The 23,899-nt window shown below is 44.1% G+C and overlaps 1 protein-coding gene across 1 annotated transcript in view; it reads left to right on the top strand.

Moving 5' to 3' along the window:
• The window catches only part of LOC127584570 (tyrosine-protein phosphatase non-receptor type 13-like), a 307,142-nt gene that overhangs the window by 268,774 nt on the left and 14,469 nt on the right, over nt 1-23,899 (top strand). The window contains exons 42-47 of the mRNA XM_052041344.1: nt 1,034-1,107; nt 2,403-2,560; nt 5,252-5,400; nt 8,635-8,725; nt 16,665-16,996; nt 18,987-19,202. Coding sequence (XP_051897304.1) covers nt 1,034-1,107; nt 2,403-2,560; nt 5,252-5,400; nt 8,635-8,725; nt 16,665-16,996; nt 18,987-19,202 — 1,020 coding nt within the window. The remainder of the gene's footprint in view (nt 1-1,033; nt 1,108-2,402; nt 2,561-5,251; nt 5,401-8,634; nt 8,726-16,664; nt 16,997-18,986; nt 19,203-23,899) is intronic.

Here is a 23,899-nt window from a genome sequence, read left to right as displayed (position 1 = left end):
ATTATATAACTCGGAATGAGGCCAATCAGCCCATTGTGCCTGTGATGGTTCTTCCTCCATGGTATTGAGATGTGGGAGATTCATGAGAAAGGGACATAGCTACAAAATAAGGGGCCAGTCATTTTAAACCTGAGGTGCGCAGAAATTTCTTCTCTCAGAAGTTGGTGGAATCTCTGGAATTCTCTGCTCTAGAGGCCGGATCATTAGGTATATTTAAGGTGGAGATAGGTATTTGAAAGATCAGGAAATGAGGGCTGTGGAGAATGGAAGAGGAGTTGAGGCCAGCATGGATCACGTTGAATGATGGGGGCCAGTTTATGGGGCCATGACCTACTCCTGCTCCGGTTTTCTCATGTTCTTGTGTTGGTATTACAACTGCCACCAACAATCTTCCATTTGTGCAGTGCACATCATAACAAGTTGCTGCGTTAAGATAATAGAATCTCCTCTCAACTGCTAAGTATTTTAAAGTCACATAGATCATAGAAACACAGTACAGCACAGAGACAGGCCCTTCGGCCCACAATGTCTGTGTCAAACACGATGCCAAATTAAACTAAATCTCTTCTGCCTGCACATGATCCATCTCCCTCCATTCCTGCATATTCATGAGGCTATCTAACAACCTGTTAAACACCACTATGGTATCTGCTTCCACCACCACCCCTGGCAGCATATTCCAGGCACCCACCTACTTGTGAAAAAATAACTTGCCCTGCACACCTCCTTTCAACTTCCCCCCTCACCTTAAACTTATGCCCTCTAGTACTTGACAGTACACTTTTGATTTCTGACCCTCTTGCCAAGAGAAGCACCTTCCCATTATTTACCGCAGACTTGAGAATTGTATGGCAAGTGATTGACTGGGCCTCTAACGTGTTCTCCTTCAGCCAGGTCCCTCTGTAAATTTGCAATCGATTCCTCTCGGTTTCAAATTTCTAAATCTTTGACAGTGTATGCTCTCCACAGCCATAAGCAATGAACTTCTATACCTCCACTACCGATTGGTTAATCTGTCTCTTTCTACCTACAGGATGTCAGGAATAATGGTGTCCGTCTGACAGAAGAACAGAATGGGAAGGACAACTTCCAACACAGTGATGACTGGTAAAAAAAAGCAAGCCTTAGAGTCATACAGCACAGAAACAGGCCCTTCGGCCCAACATGTCCATGCCAACCATCAATTATCCATCTACACTAATCCTATTTACCAACTAATCCTATTTACCAGCCTTCTATGACTTGGTGATTCAAGAGCTCATCTAGATAGTTAAGATAAGATATCTTTATTAGTCACAAGAACATGGAAACACACAGTGAAATGCATCTTTTGAATGGAGTGTTCTGAGGGCAGCCCGCAAGTGTTGCCACACTTCCGGCACCAACATAGCATGCCCACAACTTCCTAACCCGTATGTCTTTGGAATGTGGGAGGAAACCGGAGCACCATCAGTTCTGTGATTCCAATTGGGGAAAAAAACATCTTACTCCTGGTTCAGGTTAATAGATGAATTCATCTCCCATATCTCCTGTGTCTTGTTCCATTGCTCAGAAGGGTAAGAGGTAGAGAAGGATGAGTTCCCATGGGGATTACTGCTGGAGGAATGGTGTACTGACCATTTCTCAGGGATCCAACCTCCAACCTCCAACCCCCTCCCCCTACCCCTACCACTCTCAAGGATGATTGGATGAATTTATGGCAGCCAATCAGGGCAACCTCCATACTGTTCTGTGGTTGCAGTTAATTTCCTACACTCCTGACTCTGGCTGTGAAATAAGTAGAAGTTCCCCTCGGTGTCTCCACTTGGAACAGAATCCATTGGGGAAGCCATTCCAGAAATTTTTGCTGCAAATTGTTCCCAGGGGCAAGCCTGACAAAACCAGAGTTTGCTGGCCCAGGGTAGGTGGTGCTGGCTGGTGTCGGGGCTTCTAGGATCAACTGCACAGACCAGCTCCAGTGGACCAGCCTGTTATGTTTGTTCTTCATCAAGAGACAACTTCACATGGGTTTAACATCTGAACATCTTACTAACCAACACCAGCGTGCTTGCTTTCCCCTCTTTTACAGCCACTCCCTGTTCCCCCCATGTGACCCCTTGCCTTGCCCACTGGGAACTGTAGTTCTTTATTTATAACTACATAATAACACGTAATAATACACAGCCCAGGGAAGAACAGCAATGAACCAGTCAGGGTTTACAATAATCTGCAGTCACTTATTTTTACTGAAACCTCTTCTATTTTGTACATTTATGGAACAGCTACCACACTATCAACCTAATTCTATTCTGCCAATCTGTTTTGCATTTGTTTTCCAAATTGCTTACAAAATTAGTAATTTAGGAACTGAATAAACATTAACATCAGGTAAGCTAACTGTTTATTTCTCTCTTACTTTGAAGCGCAGCAAACTGCAACAGAAGGCATTCAGGAGGAAAGTCTTGTGTTAGTGAGTATGAGGATCAGGGCGGTGGTGAAGAGCAGAGCTGTGATTCAGACTGGGGGAGTAGTGATGAGGAGCTGCCTTGCTCCTCTTGCAGAGCGCCTGCACCCCCTACAGGTGAGCCTCAGAGCTACAAGGCTTTCTGCAACTACTGCAACCCCCTTTTTCTCCAACACTGACTCCTTCTGTAAAGAGAATGGATTCTGTGTTGGAAAATAATAATTTGTATTGCTTACTGTGAAAGTTGGTTGTAATGAATTGTTATTATTATTCTTTTGAAGTTTGCAGCATATATTGCTGAAAAATAATCCTTCAAGATGCATGATTAATTCTTATCGAGTGTTATTTCTCACACAGCTACAAATGACTTTAGCCTGACCTCTCCTTTGTATCCTTTTACAGTTAGCTTAACATCTGTCATAGAAAAAATACTAAAAGATGTTATTAAAGATGTTGTAGCAAGACACTTAGAAAAAATTCAAGTAATCAGGCAAAGTCAACATGGTTTATGTAAGGGAAATCATGTTTGAATAATTTATTTGGGTTCTTTGAATAAGTAACAACACTCCGTGCATGTTCTAAACTTAGATTTCCAGAAGGCATTTGTAAGGTGCAGCATCAAAGGAAAGTAAAAGTTCATGATGTAGGGGATGGCAATATTGTCATGGTGGGAGATTGGCTGGTTAACTGGGAACAGAGAGTAGGCGTAAATGGATCCGGTTGGCACAAGGGTTGGTGCTGGGGCCTCAACTTTTACAATTTATATAAGTGAAGACATTCTGTATATTATTGCTAAATTTGCTAATGACACAAAGATAGCTATGATGTAAGGAAGCTGCTATAGGGGATCTGGGTTGGTTAAATGAATGGGCAAATGTTTGGCCAATGGGGAATAAAGTGGGAAATGTGAAGTTGTCCATTTTGGCAGACCAAATAAAAGAAATATTATCTAAGTGGTGGGGGATTAAAGAGCTCAGAGATGGAGTAGGATATGGTTGTCCTAGTGCATGATTCATGATATTATACAGGTATAGCAAATAACTGGGAAAGCTAAATGAATGTTCCTGTTTGTTACTGGGGAATTGAATACAAAAGTAAGGAGGTTATTCTACAGTTGTATAAGGCATGGGTATGACCACGGTTAGGGTACTGTGTATTTAAAGAAGGATGTTAATACATTGAAAGTAGTTCAGAGAAGGTTTACTGGATGAATACCAGGATTGGGAGCATAGTTTTATAGAAAAGGTTGGACATGCTTATTTCTGTTGTAGTTTAAAAGACTGTGAGGTGACTTGAATGAAACAGACAAGATCCCGAGGAACCTAAACAGGTGGACAAGGAAAGGTGTTTCTTCTTGTGGAAGAATCTAGAATTTGGAATCACTGATTAAAAATAAGGGGTCACCCATTTAAGGCAAAAATGAGGCAGACACGTTTCTCTCAGAGGGTTGTGAGTTTTTCGGAACTCTTCCTCAAAAGTGGCAGAAGCTGAGTCCCTGAATACTTTGAAGACAAAGGCAGACAAGTTCTTAATGAGTGAAAGGTTACAGCACGTAAATGGAAATGTGGACTGGGGAATATAATCCGATCAGCCATGGCCTTGTTAGTGAGCAGAGCAGGTTTAAGGAGCTGAGTGCCTTCTCCTGCTCCTAGTCATATGATTCTTGCCACACCATCCATTTTTGCAGAGGACAGCAATGTGCTTCACAATGATTTATGAAGCAGACCTTTGGTACTGGCCATGGTGCTGTGCTTGCATTTTCACCTCTGATTTGGAAGGTCAGAGGTTAAAGTCCCACTCCAGAGAATGAGCATGGGATCCAGGCTCTGTGCTGGGGAATGCCACACAATGCCACCTTTGGAACAAGTGTGAAACCCAGGCCCTGTCAGGTAGAGTCAATAAAAAAAAATCTTCCTTTTTGAAGAAGAGTGCATGTTGTTTCAGTGCCCTGGGCAACGTTTACCCTTCAGCCAAATCACTAAAGCACCCTGATCGGGATCCTATTTCTGTTTGTTGGAACTTGCTGTGTGTAAATGTGTCTGTGTGTTTCTCCACATTAAAATATTGTTCACATGTTGAAGATTGTAATCAGGAACCTACTAAAGCTAATCATTGATGGATGACGTGCTGAGTACGCAATGAGTTTTCAGCACTGCAATGACCAGGATTACTCTCTGTAGCTCGGCAGCCTTAGTTCTCATTGCCACAATGCTGCTGAGATCTGATCCCAGGATTTCAGATTTTGTGCCTCTTTCTGCTGGTCTGGTGTGGCACACTCCCAGCCCTCTAAGGTTCCTCATGATATGGTTAAGGTGCGCCCACTTCCTTTGGGACCCAGGGAAGCTGACACTGGGGATTCAGCCCTGGCACATTCAGAGATTGGATACCAAGAAGGCAATACTCCTTGATCTACAGAGTTTGGATCCCAAATAACCAACCAGCTACAAAGACAGGCCTTGTGGGTCTCTGCTGATTTTCTACACATGGCTTTGCCAGGATATAGGCTCAAGGTGTAACCAGACTAACACAGTGGGTCTCCATTGATATAACCTGTCTATTCTACACAGAGGAGAGGGAGGTGGGAGAGGAGGTCAGGACTTTAAGTAAAGTTTGATAGACACAGCACTATCTGGATCAAACTTCTGCTTCTTAATGGTCTCTCCTATGAACTATGAAGGCAGAAATTCATCTTTCAAATAGCAATAGAGAGTGAGAAGCCTGTCCGTTGGAAAGTGAAGTGTAACATGGGCTGCCAGTTCCCACAGGATGAGTGGGTCACATAAAGAATTTACTTCTCTGTCTCTGTAGGCAAACCCATCATGTCTGAGATCAAGCTGATGAGTTTGTCCTTGTGGAAAGGGCCAGTGGGCAGCAGGTACTCAGGAGAGAGGCTGGAGACACTCATCTCAAACCTTCACCAGCAGCTCAAACTGCAGCAGCCTCTAAAAGAGTTCATGGTATGTCATTGAAAATGAAGAGCAAATATAGTTGTGTGTGTGTGTGTGTGTGTGTCTACAGTACACATATACATGTTTAAATTGTATGTAAATGTCTGTACTGTGTTTGTGCACATTGGTAAGAAAATTGGTAAATTGGTTTATTATTGTCACATGTACCAAGGTACAGTGAAAAAAAATTTGCTTTGCATGCCATCTCTGAAGAATCTTTCACCACATCAGTACATTGAGGTAGTACAAGGGAAAAGCAATAACAGAATGCAAAATAGTGTTACAGTTACAGAGAAAGTGCAGTGCAGGTAGACAATAAGGTGCAAGGCCATGACCAGGTAGATTGTGAGGTCACAAGACCATCTTATCGTACACGGGGACCATTTAATAGTCTTATAACAGTGGGATAGAAGCTGTCCTTGAGTCTGGTGGTACTTGCCTACATGTAAATACATATGCATGTACATTTGGTCTCCGGCTGTCTTGGACCTCCTTGCCATTGAACTGAGATCTCATTCCATTAAGATTGTGCGGTAGCTCAGAACTGGAATAGAAGCAAGTCATCTTTGATCCCAAGGGACTGCCTGGGAGATGGAGAGAGTGAGATCCACCTGAACAGTCCATTACCGAACAAATGTCTATTCGGGAGATGTTGGGAACTTATCCCTGGAGCTTAGATTTCCTCAGAGCTGTTCCTGTTCGCCAGAGCTGTGACAGAAAGCTGACTTACACTGTGTGAGCTTTCCACTGTTCCTCCATCCAGATTACAGTTCTAGAGAATTCCTTCTCTATTTCTTTGAAGAATTTTGTAGCTTGTTAACATTTTTAAAACCACCTTTCTCTTAGATGATAATATTGACTGTTGAGACTGAAGTGCAGGGGGACCTAATGTGTGATTTATCTACAGTGTTCCTCAGCAAGATCGGACTAGTTGAAAGTAAGGTGTCAGGGTACAGTTAGTAGATGGCTTAACAAAGGGAGGCTTGAGATAATATTGTTAAATGTGTTTCACTGGAATGTTTCAAAAGCTGGTCATATAAATATCTAGATGAGATGTACCCATGGTCCTCCAGTAGATATTTAACCCTGGTGATTGGCCTACTACCTCAATTTACCTGTACTACCTCAATGCACTCTGTACTAATTCAATGTAACTGCACTGTGTAATGAATTGACCTGTACGATCAATATGCAAGACAAGTTTTTCATTGTACCTCGGTACAAGTGACAATAATAAACCAATACCAATACTCAAGATTTCCAACCAGTTTGTCTGGCATCTCTTGGTAATGTTTGTTGACTTGTATTGTAGAATTCAGATTTTGAAGGACACTTCCATTATCACCCTGGATCAAGGAGGCAAATAATCAATTCTGGGGCTGTTACTCTGCTGGGTTCTCTTCATGGGTCAAGGCAGCAAGTGTGATCTATCTAATGAAACCAGGAAATCCTGACAATGCTCAGCAGGTCAGGCAGCTTCTATGGAGAGAGAAGAACAGTTAATGGTTCAGGTTGATGTCCTTTCATCAGAACTGACGGTGTCCGCAGCAGGTAGTACTGTTGCCACCGTTTAAACCCTGACCTCCAGTGGGGTGTGTATGTGGAGTTTGCATGTACCCTCTGTGACTGCATGATTCTACAACTTGAGCTTTAATGTTTTTAGAAGTTTTTAAGTGCTTTTAATTGGTTTATTTCTTTAAAATTTTCCAAAATTCAGATAGCTTTGACAGCTGGCAAAGCTGTAGGCAGGGCTTGCTGGCAATGAAACCTGTCAGGAGAGTTTCAGGGGTGGGTCTTCTCCGTTGCATCATCTGAGGCTACTGCGCAGAGCCTTATCACTGAGATCCCTTGTCTGGGGTACCTCAGTCCAGCACAATGTGCCCTCTGTGTCTGGTTTAGGTAGGCTCAGCCCAGGAAGGACTGGTGATCCATAGCCTGCCAAATCCAAGCTCTCTCTACACGTGGTGCCTGAGCTGCTGTGTACTTCCGGCATGTTCCTCGTTGCGATTCTGTTCCCATATCAGGGCTGTTGTCTGAGCCATTTCTCTTCTGTAGCTCAATAAAAACAAATGAGTCCTATCAGTACATTATTCATCTCTGCTGATTATACAGGCAAGAAGTTCTGGAGCAAATCAGTCAACACTAGCGATAAATTAGTGGATTGTTGGACCTGGGCATATTATGCCCCAAATAAGGCATGCAGTTAATCATATTTCCATTAATGCTTTTCCTGTTGAAGTAGACTATTACAGAGAGGGTGGATAAAAAGTTATCAGAAGAGGGACTGAATATTTAACGGCATTTCGTTCTACTTTCATCCATTGGCATCACCACATTGTGAGTCGAGTGACCTGTAATTGGCAGCACAGATATCCAGTCACAAACCAGTATTTGTTTCCAGTGCTTTTTAATTGCATAATGGGACTTAATGCTACAAAACACTCTGGCCATTGCAAACAATTGCTCCACACATAATTCCCTGCTCACAATGAGTGAGACACAAAATAAACCAGCCAGCTAGTACAATATATGACTGAAGCATTTACCCTTCAAGAGTTGTTATATTATCCGGAGCCTTACACAGTGCTGTGGCAGTTAGTGCTGCTGCCTCACAGCTCCAGCTTCAGTCCTGACCTCTGATGTTGTTGGTGTGGAGTTGCATGTTCCCCTGTCACGGTGTGGGCTTCACCAAAGAGCTTTGGTTTCCTCCTGCATCCCAAAGACACGCTGGTGGGTAAATTGCCCCTTGGTGTAGATAAATGGCAAAAGAATCAAAGGGAGGTGACGTGTGTGTGAGAAAGAAAATAAGTTGCAGAGCTACAAGGAAAATAAGAGCAGGAATGGGACTGGTGGGGTTGCCCTGCTGGGAAGCAGCATGAATTTGATGGGCCAAGTGGTCTCCTTCTGTAAGCTAAATTGCAATGGTGACTACACTTCAAAGTGGCTTCAATATAAAGTGGGCTTGGGACAACTTGAGAAGGTGCTATATAAATGCTAGGAAGGACAACCAAATGCGCAATTATGTGAAGTTTTCCACAATGTAGAGTTTAGACCATCTAAGCCAACAGCACTGCAGAAGTTCGGGAGAATAATAGCAGAAAATGGCCAAAATGTAATTAACATCTCTGCTAAATACTCACCCTGCCAACAGAGTTACAGATACAAGTGGATCTTTTTATTGTGATTAAACATTCAGTGAATCATTATGAATTACCCTCACTTGACTCTCTCTCTTTCTCAAAGGCACTTGAACATTTGCAACCTGTTGATGACTGTACAGTGGGAAAAGCTCCAGAAAACAGGGAAAAGAACAGATACAGAGACATCTTACCCTGTAAGTATCTGCTGTTGAATAAATAAGAATCCATGCCATGCAATGGCTGTTGCTTCTTCATCAGTAGCTCTCTGCACAGTTACTTCATGTACCAAAGACACTATGAAGCTGATACATGAGATCACTATAAAATCCTTAAAACCCAGAAGGATAAAATGCTAAACTAAAACTCTATCCACCATCTCAGGTCATTGTGAAAGACTCCATAGGAAAGAGAAGGGTTTAGCGCAATATTTATCTCTCACCTGACATCTTTAAATATACCTTCAGGTCACTGTAAAGTAAATAACTGCAGTTACTGGAGACTTGAGATAAACATAGAGAATGCTGGAAATTCTCAGCGAGTCAGGCAGCGACTTTTCAGACAGAAACACAGTCAACATTTCCAGTCGATGACCTTTCATCAGATCTGAGATAAGTTAGAAACCAAGTCCGATTTCCATCCAGATGAAGAGTCTTGACCCGAAAGGTTGACTGTCCACTTCCCTCCATAGATGCTGCCTGACCTGTTGAGTTCCTTCAGCATCTAGTGTGTTGCTCCAGATCCTAGCATCTGCAATCTCTTGTGTCTCCTGATGTAAGGTTCGGAGAAGGGGGAGGAATAAAGAAAACAAAGGGCAGACCTTAACTTTGACTTGCTGAGTATTTCCAGCATTTTCTGTTTATTTTCAGGCCATTGATTTCATTTACAATTGGGACCTTGTTGTACACAAACTGGCCAATGCATTTGCTGCATTACAAAAGTACTCCTTGGTTTTGGGATCTTGGGACCCCCTGAGGTTGTGAAGGTGCTATAGAAATGCATGTCTTTCATCAATATATTTTCTCTTAAAATTTTGAGTCCATTCCAATCTAAAGTAAAACACATCAAAGCCAGCTTTCTATTTTGGAACAAAACAGGAAGCGCTGGAGCTTTCCATAGATCAAGCAGTGTCTACAGAGTGAGAAATAGCGTCAGTGTTTCAGGTTGATGAACTTCCATCTCATGAAGTGTATCCAGGATTTTCTGTTTTTCAGATTTTCAGTTCTGTCTTTCAATTTTTCTTTCTATTTTGGACTGTTGCCTCATCCCCATGATTGGAAATGGCACTCTCTTTTATTGAGGAAGCACACTTAATCCACATTAGTATTAGAGAAACTTTGTGTTATGGACCCTAGACTTCCTGATCAATGGGAGTTACTATAGGAACCCAGGAATAGAAGGAAACAATTTTTACAGATGCACCACAGAAAGCATCCTATCTGGTTGCATCACGTCTTGGTGTAGCAACTGTTCTGCCCGGGACCGCAAGAAATTGCAGAGAGTTGTGAACGCAGCCCAGTCCATCACGGACACCAGCTTCCCCTCAATTGACTCTGTCTACACTTTCCGCTGCCTCAGGAAAGAATCCAACATAATCAAGGATCCTCCCACCCCAGTCATTCTCTCTTCTCCCCCCTCCCATCAGGCAGAGAAACAAAAGCTTGAGAGCACGTAACACCAGCCTTAAGGACAGCTTCCATCATGCTTTTATAAGGCTCTTGTATGGACCTCTTGTATGATAAAGGTGAACTCTTGATCTCTCAATCTTCCTCGTCGGATGGCCCTTTCACTTCATTTGTCCACCTGCACTGCATTTTCACTGTAATTGTTTTTTTTTCCCTTTTGTTCTACCTTGATGTACTTATGTTTGGAACGATCTGTCTGGATGACATGCAAATAAATGCTTTTCACTGTATCTCAGTACATGTGACAATAATAAGCCAATTACCAATCACATACAAAATTCTCACAAGATTTGACATAATAGATGCAGAGCTGACGTTTCCCCTGGCACAGTGTCTAGAACCAGGGGCACTGTCTCAGAATAAAGGGGTTGGCCATGCAGGGAACAGATGAGAAGAAGTGTCTTCACCGAGAAGGCAGTGGATCTTGGAACTCTCTACACGATATGACCATGCATATTTAGGACAGAGACTGATAGATTTTTAGATATTAACAGAATGAAGGGATGTGGGGTCAGCACAGGATAGTAGCCCTGAGATGGTGGCAACTCTTTAAACCACCACCATGCCCAACTGCTCATGGGAACCGATGGGGAGACGTCCAGGATATCCTGCTCGGGGGCGAAGGGAGTTTGAGAGAGGTGCAACCAGAAGTGTCGAGAATGGTGAATGGTGGGGTAGGTACAAGGGGCCAAATGGCCTCCCACTGCTTCCATTCCTCATGAGGCCATTCAACCCCCACCAACATGCTGCAACACATAATGAGCTCATGCTGATCTGCCATCCAATGCCACACACACATCCTTGACTTGTGCCCCTTCATGTCTCAGTTATTTGGCTGTAGTGACCATAATTCCATTAGTTTTAAGATAATGATGGAAAAAGGTTGGACAGGTCCACAGGTTAAGGTCCTAAACTGGAGCAGGGTTAACTTTGGGGGAATTAGGCAGAGGTCAATTGAGTGAGCCTGTTTGAAGGGAAAGGAATGAATGGCAAATGGGAGGCTTTTAAGATTGAGATATCAAGAGTCCAGGGGCAGCATGTTCCTGTAAGGGTCAAGGGTAAACCTGGCAAATTTAGGGAACCTTGGCTGATGAGAGATATTGAGGCTCTGGTCAAGAAAAATAAGGAAGCAAATTTAAGAGGTTGGGGACAAGTGTCTCACTTAATGACTATAAGAAGATTAGGAATACGCTTCAGAGTGAAATCAGGAGGGCAAAGAAGAGGGTATGAGATGGACCTGGCAGATAAGGTTAAGGAAAATTCCAAGGGGTTCTGTAGATATATTAAGAGTAAAAGAATGGCTCGGGAGAGAGTAGGTCCCCTGAGAGATCAGCAGGGCCGCCTATGTCTCGAGCCACAGGAGATGGGTGGGACTTTTAATGAATATTTCTCCTAGGTGTTTACTGAGGAAAAAATTATAGTTGCTCAAGAGATAAGGGAAACAAGTGGAGATGTTTTGCAGGACATTCAAATTACCAGGGAGGAGGTATTTACAGTCTTACAGCGAATTAAGGTCGATAAGTCCGCAGGGTCTGACCGAGTGCATCTTTGGACTTAGTGGGAGGCTAGAGAAGAAATTGTGGAGGCCCTTGCGGAGATTTGTGCTTCATCATTAGCCACTGGTGAAGTTCCCGAAGACTGGAAGGTGGCTAATAATGTTCCGTTGTTTACGAAGGGTAGCAAGGACAAGCCAGGGAACTACAGGCCGGTCAGCCTGACTTCAGCAGTGGGGAAGTTACTGGAGGGAATTCTGAGGGATAGGATCTACCAGCATTTGGAATAGACAGAGTCTGATTAGGAGGAGTCAGCATAGCTTTGTGTGTGGGAAGTTGTGTTTGATGAATCTGTTAGAGTTCTTTGAAGAGGTAACTAAAAGGGTAGATGAGGGTAGGGTAGTATATGTTGTCTATTTGGAACTTAGCAAGGCCTTCGACAAGGCCCTGCATAGCAGGCTGGTCTGGAAGGTTAGGTCCCATTGAATCCAGGGAGAGCGAGTTAGGTGGATTCAAAATTGGCTCAGAGGTAGGAAGCAGAGGGTGGTGGTTGAAGGTTGTTTCTTAGAATGGAGGTCGGTGACCAGTGGTGTGCTGCAGGGGTCGGTGTTGGGACCCTTGTTATTCATTATTTATATAAATGATTTGGATGCGAATGCACAAGACTTGATCAGTAAGTTTGCAGATGACATGAAATTAGGAGGTGTTGTTGATAGTGAAGGTTATGGTAGGTTACAGGGGTGTCCTTGATCAGTTAGGGAGGTGGCCGAGGAGTGGCAAGTGGATCTCAATACAGATAAGTGTGAGGTGTTGCATTTTGGAAAGTCAAACCAGAGTTGGACTTATACTATGAATGGTAGGGCACTAGGGACTGAAATGGAACAGAGGGACCTAAGAATACAAGTGCAATGTTTGTTGAAAGCAGCATCACAAGTAGACAGGGTGGGAAAAAGGGCATTTAGCACGCTAGCCTTCATCAGTCAGGGCACTGAGTATAGGAGTTGGGACATGATGTTGCAGTTGTCCAAGTTGTCGGTGAGGCCGCAGTTGGATTACTGTGTACAGTTTTGGTCACCCTGTTATAGGAACAACTTGGTTAAACTGGAAAGATGCAGAAAAGATTTATGAGGATGTTGCCAGGACAAGAGGGCCTGAGATATAGGGAGAGGTTGACCAGGCTAGGTCTTTATTCCTTGGAACGTAGGAGAATGAGGGGCAACCTTACAGAAGTGTTTAAAACTATGAGGCATAGATAAGGTGGATGGTAACAGTCTTTTCCCCAGGGTAGAGGAGCCTAAAACTAGGGGGCATAGATTTAGGGTGAGAGGCGAAATATTTAAAAAGGACCTGAGGGGCAACATTTACATGCAGAGGGTGGTGAGTATCTGGAACGAGCTGCCAGAGGAAGTGGTTGAGGCAGGTACAATAGTATCATTTAAGAAGCACTTGGATCGGTACATGGAGGGGTGGGTCCTGGAGGGATATGGGTCGAATGCATGAAATTGGAACTAGCTGAGTGGACAACATGGTCAGCATGGACTTGTTGGGCCAAAGGGCCTGTATCCGTGCTGTATTGCTCTATGACTCTCTGACTTCACTACTGAGAGGCTCTACTCAATTTTTAAGACTATTTGACTACAGCTTGGACACCCCAGTTGGTGAAATAATCTCTCTGTCAATTCCACTTAATATGTTGAACTTCAGTCAAATCTCGCTTAAGTTTTTAAGTTCCCACTAACTGGTTACCTGCAATAAAAAGTGAATATAATCCGGTTTCTCACTTTTTCAACAGTATCCAATCCATCAGTGTAAAAGAACAAAGAAGTAGAAGCAAGAAAAGGCCATTAAGCCTGTCACACCTGATCTGTCACTCAGTGAGATCATGGTGATTTTTTTTACCTCAGGGACACTTCCTGCACTAGGCTCATAATATCTAAAGATCTGTCAAAGTTATCCATGAATATACTGAGTGACTGAACCTCCACAGCCCTCCTGGGTGGAGTATTCCCGAGTTTCACTATCATCTGGGTGAAGAAACTTCTCATCTTTGTCCTGAATGGTGGTCCCCTTTTTTTGAGACTGTGACCTCTAGTTCTAGATGCCCCAAACTTGAGGAACATCAGCTTCACATCCACCCTGCAAACTGGATGAGAATTTGATGTGTTTCAAGAGAGTCACCTCTCAGCCTTCTAAATTCAAGAGTAGAGTGGAAGCACACCAACATTTTCTGTGTCCAATAAATGTGTTACTGTGGCAATCGATTGACTGGGCTACAATGGTAATTGGTTTATTATTGTCACATGTACCAAGATACAGTGAAAAGCCTTTGTTTGCGTGCCATCCAGACAGATCATTCCAAACATAAGTACATTGGGGTAGCACAAAAGGAAAAGCATAACAGAATGCAGAATATAATGTTACAGGTACAGAGAAAGTGCAGTGCATATACGGTGCAAGGGCCATGACAAAGTAGATTAAGAGATAGAATTTATCTTTATCATACAAGAGGTCCATTCAAGAGTCATATAACAGCAGGATAGAAGCTGTCTTTGAGCCTGGTGATACATGTTTTCAAGCTTTTGTATCCTCTGCCCGACGGAAAGGTGGAGAAGACAGAATGACCAGGGTGGGAGGGGTCTTTGATTATGTTGGTTGCTTTCCCAAGGCAGCGGGAAGTGCAGGTAGTCAATGAATGGGAGGCTGGTTTTCATGATAGACTGGGCTGCGTTCACAACTCTCTGCAATTTCTTGCAGTCTTAAGCAAAGTAGTTACCATACCCTGCTGTAATGCATCCGGATAGGATGCTTTCTATGGTGCATCTATAAAAATCAGTGAGGGTCAAAGGGGACATGCTGAATTTCTTTATCCTCCTAAGGAATAGAGGTGCTGGTGTGCTTTCTTTGCCATAGCAGGTCTACTTCCTAGCAGGGGTCCCTCTAGTGTTCAGTTACACCTCATACAGGTACAATATGTAAAACAGTGAAGATGGAACCATTCAGTCTCATTGCACCACTTCCCCATTGAAGACTCTGCACTGTAAGAGAACTCCTGTAGAATCACATTTTTACAGTAGGTCAATGATGCAAGACTGACACAAGAAATTTCAGTCACAATATCACAGCCTCATCTTCAAGCACAGACTTTGTGAATGAGGCAAAGTACAAAAAGAATGAAAATAATACAGGAACGATACAGATCAGTCAGTCATAAGAGGAGCAGCTTGGCCAGGCTGGAAGATCACGTACCTTTTTCATGCAGGTACAGGATTCCACTGGGTACATTTCTAACTAATGCTGCTTTTCTGTGGAAAAAATCCTCTCCTCACCTTGGGTCATCCTAGTGAACCTACTCTGAACTGCTTCCAATCAATAGTACCTTTCCTTAAATAGGGAGACCAAACTGTTTGCTGTTCTCTAGATGAGATCTCACTAGTGCCTTGTACAGTTACAGAAAGGCTGCCCTGTTTTTATACACCAATCGCCCTGATTCCGTTGGCCTTCCCTATAACTTGCTGCACTTGAGTGATTTTCTGATTTTTGTGCACAAGGATCACCAAATTCATTTTGCTGCAGCTTCCTGCAGTTTTTGTCCATTGAATTAACACTGTTCCTTCCAAAATGAGCAACTTCATATTTTCCCACATTCAACTAATCTATTAATCTTTCTACGTAAACTGTTTGTGTCCTTGTAACTTGCTTTCCCGCCCATTTTTCTGTTGGCCACAAATTTTGCTACCATAGAAATATAGAAACAGAGAAAATAGGACCTGGGGTAGGCCATTCAGCACCTCAAGTCTGCTTCTACATTCATTATGATAATGGCTGATCATCCAAGTTCAGTATCCCGTTCCTGCTTTCTTCCTATATCCCTTGATCTTTTTGGGTGAAAAAATTGTTCCTCATCTCAGTATAAATGACTATTCTATTTGCTTAGGCTGAGACCTTGCTTCGGGACTTCTGCTCCATCAGAAATATTCTTCCTGTGCCTAGCCTGTCTAGTTCTGTCAGCACTTTATCGGTTTCAGATTGCATCAAGAGTGGTTGATATCTGGAATGTGCTGCCAGAGGAGGTGTGGATACAATTACTATACTTGAGAAGCATTTGGACAGACACAAGGCATTGAAGAATACGGAGCTAATGCGGGCAAATGGGATTAATGTAGATGGGCAAGTAGGTCAGCATGGACATAGTGGTGGGCCAAGGGCCCCTTTCCATGCTGTACAACTCTATGATGATGATACCTCGCCTCATTTTGCTACTGAATATAAGGCCAATTGTCCCAACTTCTCCAAAGCCCTTTGTGCTGCAGCTTTCTGCGGTTATACTCCAACCTCCATTAACCTGAAACACTTGGGATTTTGGTTGTCCCCACCCAGCAGATTTTCCTGGCATCAGATGTTATTTTATTAAAACTCCAATACACTTCCTATTCACCTTTTTTAAAAGATACTGCATGGTAACATTTAAGTTTCAAGGGAGCACAGGAGTTTAAAGGGAGGGTGGCCAGCAGGATTGGGTAAGTTTAACGTGAGTGTTGTAGCCAGGACTCGGTGAGTGGTTGGGGAGTGCGGGAACCGGGGATCGGTGAGTGGTCGGGGAGTGCGGGAACTGGGGATCGGTGAGTGGTTGGGGGATGTAGGAACCGGGGATCGGTGAGTGGTTGGGGAGTGTGGGAACCGGGGATCGGTGAGTGGTCGGGGAGTGCGGGAACTGGGGATCGGTGAGTGGTTGGGGGATGTAGGAACCGGGGATCGGTGAGTGGTTGGGGAGTGTGGGAACTGCAGAGCCGGTGAATGGAAAGTGCAAAGATCACCTGGTGAATCAGACAGTGAACCCAGATGGTTAGATAGGGGGTTATCGGAGATTTCCTGTAGCCTGTTTCCAGGCTGCATTTTCTACATGCTACTCACTAACTTGGCCCTGTCACTGTGAACTGCATTTGTTCCCAAAACCACAGATGATAAAACCCGTGTTCACATCGGAGACCATGGCTACATCAACGCAAGTTACATTAGGATGCCAATCGACACAGAGGAGTATTTCTACATTGCTTGCCAAGGACCCCTGCCTGGCACCACTGGTGACTTCTGGCAAATGATCTGGGAAAACAAGGCTGATGTCATTGCCATGATGACACGTCAACACGAGCGTGGAAAGGTCAAGTGTCACGGGTACTGGCCTGACAAAATGTATAAACCAATGAAAGTCAACAGGTACCTCCTTGTCTTGGAAAATCACCAGGTGTTGGAATCTTTTGAAATAAACACCATAAAGATGGCAGAGATCGAGGTAAGCACAGTAGTGGTAAACAATCCTGGACAAAAGGGGCTGCACTTTAGCTTGCTGGTGTAAGCAAACAAAACTCTTATTGATTAACTCTTAAGGAATGACATTTGTGCAGTTATTCCCCATTCTTGCTTGTGGGCATCTTGGATCATTGGGGCCAGGGACCAATGGGAATTTGTGTCTGGCATTTGACAGCTCAAAATGATGAAGGTTTAAACATGAGGAGAGGTTGCCAGTGCCAGAGGATCAAGGTGTCTGCCAAAAGTATGGTATTGGTATTGGTTTATTATTGTCACTTGTACCAAGGTACAGTGAAAAGTTTGTCTTGCATACCGTTCATACAGATCAATTCATTACACAGTGCATTGAGGTAGTACAGGGTAACAACAATAACAGAATACAGACTAAAGTGTCACAGCTACAGGGAAGTGCATTGCAGGTAGATAATAAGGTGCAAGGTATAACAAGGTAGATTGTGAGGTCAAGAGTCCACCTCATTGTATAAGGGAACCGTTCAATAGTCATCACAGTGGGATAGAAGCTATCCTTAAGTCTGGTGGTATGTGCCCTCAGGCTCCTGTATCTTCTGCCTGATGGGAGAAGGGAGAAGAGAGAATGACCCAGGTGGGTGGGGTCTTTGATTATGCTCGCTGTTTCACCAAGGCAGTGAGAGGTATAGACAGAATCCGTGGAGGGGAAGCTGGTTTCCATGATGTGCTGGGCTGTGTCCACAACTCTCTGCAGTTTCTTGCAGTCCTGAGCAGAGCAGTTGCCGTACCAAGCCGTGATGCATCAGATAGGATGCTTTCTGTGGTGCATCCAAGCACCAGAGGAGACTTGAGAGAGCATTCTAGGTTGTACATGGGCCGTGAACTCCAGTGTGACTGTCTGAAAAAGTGGTGGAAGCAGATTCAATGGCAACATTTAAAATAGAAGAGGTAACTACTAGAAACAAAAAGGTTTAGAGGATAGGGGTTGGTTGGGAGGGGGGTGGGGAAGTGAAGATTGGACTAACTAGTAACTTTCCCAAAGGGTAGGCACACACTCGATGCGCTGATTTGCCTCTTCCTTTGTTGTGCTACTTTTTACCCTTTCATCAGATAGAAGAGTTGCAGGATCCTCCCCGTCTGATTTTCAACCTGTTGTGCAGGAAGTGAGAAAACTATTGCACTCCAGTCAGGCGAGTTGCCAGTTGATGTCAGATGGAGAGATGTGACACCATTAGCCCCCAATCACAAACTGACACCAGAACTTCAAACTGATTTTCCTGGGCTTCAAACACTGGCTGGCCAAATGATCTGGTTTACAGTCAAAAACCCACCAAGCACATCATAAATAAAAGTTGCTGAGGTTTCCTACGTTCGTGATGTTGGAGGGTTGAGGAGGCTGCATCATTGATGGTGTTTGAGGAGGTAGATAAGTTTTTGAAAGATCAGGGAACTGAGGGCTATGGGGAATAGACGCAGAAGAGGAAATAAGGCCTGGGGCAGATCTTATTGAACTGTGGGGCAGGTTTGAAGGTCTGAGAGACCTCCTCCTCATCCTATTTTCCTGTGTTCCTGTACATTCATTACAGAAGGCAGTGCTAAAATAAGACATCAGATTATTTTGAATGTGAAGTGGAAAGTAACGCCGGGGGTGTTTGCCTGCTGTGATCCAGTGCTGGGTGTGCAAGCCAACTGACAGCTCTGTCACTGGTCAGTCCTCACTAGCCATCCTCAGCTAACACAAGCGGGTGACACTTTATTTTCCCGTCACTCAAGCTGGGAGGAGAAAGTCACCCAAAGACCTAGCCTGTAAAATACATGCGAGTGACGTCAGCTGATTATGGTGTCCTCTCAAGCTGAGTGAGCTGGCAGTATGTTCTGACAAGAATAAAGTAGTCACTGTTAAAGAAAGAAATCAAATTTTAAAAATATCATCACATTATTCTGCCACCACATATTCTTGATCTGGCAGTGATTTGATGTCTGTGTGTCTTTACTTATTACAGACGGGAGAAGTACACTATGTCAAGCATCTGAAATTTATTAGCTGGCCTGACCACGGTGTCCCAAGCTCATCGGAGCAGCTTGTGAGCTTTATTCTGTACATGAGTGATGTCCACCACAGAGGACCATTGGTCGTACACTGCAGTGCTGGCATCGGGAGAAGTGGTGTCCTGATCTGTACCCATGTACTGCTGACCTTGATTAACAAGGAACTCAATGTAAGTATAGGAAATAGTCTTGGGAAGGCTTTGTCTTTCATGGATGCATTCCTGTGAAGTGGCACAAACTAGCCTCCGTGAACACCACTAATTGATCAAATAATGCGTGCAGATTTGAGTTTCTCAGTAACGAGTTTCTCTCCGCTGCACAATGGGGATCATTTCCTTTCACTCAATCAGATCTTCCAGAACCTTGAAAAATTCAGTCAGGAGTTGGGTTCTCATTCAGGTCTCTCGGCTGGGTCTCCTTGTGCTTCAGGTGTATGATAGCAATTCCTCTATTCAAGAGAGGTTTCCCTGGTTTCGATGGAATTCATGTACTTGTTAATGAGGTGCTGGTAGCAATTGGAATCACCTGGTGTCTTAGCATGATTAAGCACAGAAACAGGCCCTTCAACCCATTATGGCCCTGCTGACTATTAAGTATCCATCTGTTCTAGCCCCATTTGCCACCACTTGGTTGATAGCTTTCTATTTCTTGGCAACTCAAGTGCTCGCCCAGATATGTCTTAAATGTCGTAAGACTACCTGCCTCCACCACCACTCAGGCAGTGCGTTCCAGATTGCAGCCATGTCCTGCGTGAAAGAATTCTTCCTCAGATCCCCTCTAAACCTCTTGCCCTTTGCCCTAAACCTATGCCCTCTTACTTTAGATACCTATGCCATGGGGATAAGGTTCCAACTATCTACCCTATCTATGCCCCTCATGTTTGTATCTCTCTATCAGGTTTCTCCTCAGACCCTTCCCCTCCAAGGAAAACAAACCCATCCTCCTCACAACTGAGACACTCCATCCCAAGCAACATGCTGAATCTCCTCTGCAGCCTTTCCAGTGCAATCATGCTATTGCCATCACCGACCACGTGAAAGGATGGCGATCTTCAGCTACTGAAGGTTTTGGTTGGTATTTGGAATCTGGAAGGAAGGCAGGTAAATGGGTTGGAGGGACAGATAACCTGAGTGGGGGAGCAGTTTTGGGAGCTGAAAGATTCAACCTGTTCCCAATATGCCTGATGAATGTTGTCTATACCATTTTAGATGTGTTGTTAACAGGTATGATTTAACCACTGATGTATAGTGGCGCATTGCACCACTGATTTGCAATGCACAGTAAGCAGGGAAAAGTAAGAGAGTTTCTTGCCCAGGGCACCCAAGAGGATGATCACAAGAGACAGGAGGGTGTGTGTGTTTCATTTGTGAGAAGTGTTGTCCAGTTCTCCTCTTCATAGACAGGGTACAGAAAGTTGTCCTGAGCCCAGGGCAGAGACAGGGGGTATAGAGGTCCTTGACTTGACAACATAGGCAGCACTCTGGGATTCCCTAGATTCCAGCAGCCTTTGTGTGCAGCAGGAAATGGAGACGAGAAGTAGGGGAGGGAGCGTGTGGTGAACGTTGAGGGGAGGGGATTGAGGCGTGCGTGAGGCCATTGATGTGAGTGGATGGTGGGACACCTTGAGCACAGCATTTAGTTTAGGAGAAGGGGTCACTGGCTGTATGTGGGAGGAGGGTGGGGCCTGGAGACCAGTTGTACATTGCTGATGGAGGGGCCATCAGACTGGCAGGGGGAGCGTCGGTGCAGTGAGTGGGGGAGGTGCAGGGACTTTTGCACCACTGATTTGTAATGCACAGTGAGGATTTATCCTGGGAATGCCTGTGACTGCTGCCCTGGAACAATATCGTCTGTTCCCGTTACACCAGGGATGAGTGGTAAGAATGGGGAAATTGCTATCTCAAGGAGTGTAGGTGCCTTTGTGGAGGAACTTGACCAACGTGCTCAGGAGGTAGTTAAACCACATTAAAGAAATGGAGCCCCGTGCTCACTCCACTCAGCACAACTCTTGGAAAGGCCCATAACCAGGAGGAAAGCCTCTCATTCTCACCTTCATGTATTTAGATATGCACCTCTTCCAGGCAGCAGTTGGGAATGCTTGAATATTATCGTGTGAGGGGAATGGGTCATATTTCATGCAACTCCGTGCCCAGGAGATGTCATGGCTTGCACTACGTTCCTCTGTCGGGTCTATTGTAAGAGTACACACTAGTCCTGCTCCTCCTCAAGACATCTACACTGCCCCTTGAGGTAGAATTTTTGGATCAAGGCCCTGAATTAGGTGTGACATAATGCGTTACCTCAAACCCAAAAATAGTCCAAGACTCCTTTGTGGGGGATCTTAAACAGAATATTTGGAACACTGTTCCAGAATTTGAAAATGAACAGGATGTTATTAAATACACTTTCTGGACCCATATTCTCACCAGCCAAAGAATAATAGGACCAATTCTTGAAACAAGTGTCCTTCTACATGGAGTGTGGGATGAGTAAATATGCCCTTGTCAGTCTATTAGTTTGGGATCTATAATAAGAAAACCTTTGACATCTATTACAATCAAAACAATTCCTGCACATTTAACAAGGGTAATTGCTGGAACTCCCAAGGCGGGCTGGATTTATGACAAGCATTGAGATAGAGAATGAAGGTATTTGAAAACTCCAAAGATTGACAGGAAGTAATGTGGTAGATTTTATATCTAGACCTTCAGAAGGCATTTGATAAAGTATCTCACAAGAGACTTGCCACTGAAATTAAAGGTCATGTGACAAGAGAAAATGGAAAACTGGAGGATAAATTTGCTAAATAATTTGAAGCAAAGCTTGTGATCAATGATGGTGGCTCTAACTTCACAGCTGCTCCCAGTAGACCTACCCCAGGGATCAATCCCATGCTTTCTGTTTCTTATTGTTTATACAATGACCTTGATAAGGGAATAAATGCAGAACATTTAAGTGTATTCTGAGTTGTGTGGGAAAGCCGGAATGATCAGAGGCATGGGATGAAATTCAAAGAAGCCGACAGTGAGAAAGTTTTATCATCTGAACAGACAGGATACAGACAGTGGAGAAATGTGAAGTAATCTATGTTGATACTAAAAGTTGTTGTTAATAGCTGAAAAATGTATTTCTAAGATGTGAGGGAAAAGCCCGAGGGAGATGAGCTTAGTAAATTGTTTTTCCACTTGTTCATAACCACTGCCCATTGTTCCAAATTATGTCATGCTTGGATCTATGGTCACCCCAGGACCTGTTACCACCTTGAATGTGTGGCCATCGCTCAAAGATCTCCAAATGCAATCTAAGTCCTGGATGATCACACGATCTTACTGTTACCCATGGGCTCTCTGATGGCACCCTGTCAATGGTCTTCCCTCTACCCACTCTCTGGGGACCAAACCTCCCCTTACTGGACGACCTTGTCAGGTACAAGCAGCTCTTTTGACTCTGTAGCAAAATACAGAATCCAGGGTTCGATCTTTGGATAAGTTTGGAAGAACAGAAACAAAACCTGTTTAAAGATGCTCATGGGGAGCACATCAGGAAGCCGCCAGCTGATCTCAACCAGTGAGTTCTCTTGGCAATTCCCAATGGCTTGGAGCCGTGGAGGTGAGCTCTGTGCCACATATCCAGCCCATCATTTTTCTACATCCATAACATCACCTGCCTCTTCCCCACTCGGCTGCTGAAACCCATATCTAATGCTTTGCTCTTTTGGACTTTGCTATTCCAGAACACTTCTGGATGACCACCCTGCCCTCGCACATACCCCTGCCTTCCCAGTTGCCCTTTCTGAAGCTATCTAAAACTCACTGTTTGTGCCCTAACACACTGGGTCTGCTCTGCCCATTGCTGATCCCCAATAAACACCACTTTAATTTTTCCAATGTTCTCCAACCTTTCCAAGGCCCAGCTCCTTGCTCCCTCTGGGTAACTACAGACCCCCGGTGATCTGTCTGCTCCTCTGATTCTGGATTTTAGTTTATACCTGAATTTAGTTGCTCCATTAAATCTCTTTGGCCTCTCTCTAGTCACTTTCACTATTATCTCATTTATGTAGCTTGACCTCAAATTCTGTTTGATTAAATTCACATGGTGGCTAAAGAATAGAGTTGGGGCAGGAACTTAAGACAGTGCTTTCCATCCTCCCAATACTGAGGTACTGGAAGGGGACTAACAGTCTGATGTTTCTAGTCAAGGGTCCTCAAGGGGATGACAGGAAGAAATTCATCCTGGTTCACATGTGCCAACTATAGGACATTGAACTCTGGAAGGAGTTATTGGTATTGGTTTATTACTGTAACATGCCCCGAGATTCAGTGAAAAGCTTCTAACATAACATAGAGTTAACATAGAGTAGTACAGCACAATACAGGCCCTTTGGCTCACAATGTTGTGCCGACCTTTAAACCTCACCTAAGACTATCTAACCCCTTTCTCCCACATGTCCCTCTATTTTAAATTCCTCCATATGCTTTTCTGGTAATCTCTTGAATTTGACCAATGTACCTGCCTCCACCACCGCCCCAGGCAGCGCATTCCATGACCCAACCACTCTCTGGGTAAAAAAACCTTCCTCTGCTATCTCCCTTGAACTTCCCACCCATTACTCTAAAGCCATGCCCTCTTGTGTTGAGTTTGTTTACATGTCATCCAGACAGATCATTCCATACAGTTACAGAGAAAAATGCAGGTAGACAAATAAAGTGCAAGGGCCACGAGGTAGGTTGGGAGAGTCTGTATGAGAGGTCTGTTCAAGCATCTGATAACAGTGGGATAGAAGCTGTCCTTGAGACTGGTGGTTCGGGCCATATGGGAGAGGGGAGAAGAGGGAATGACGGGGTGGGAGGGGTTTCTGATTATGTTA

The sequence above is a fragment of the Pristis pectinata genome, chromosome 30 (assembly GCF_009764475.1).
Source record: "Pristis pectinata isolate sPriPec2 chromosome 30, sPriPec2.1.pri, whole genome shotgun sequence".
NCBI lineage: Eukaryota > Metazoa > Chordata > Chondrichthyes > Rhinopristiformes > Pristidae > Pristis > Pristis pectinata.
The sequence above is the reverse complement of the archived record's forward strand: the minus strand, read 5'-3'. Positions and strand labels throughout refer to the sequence as shown.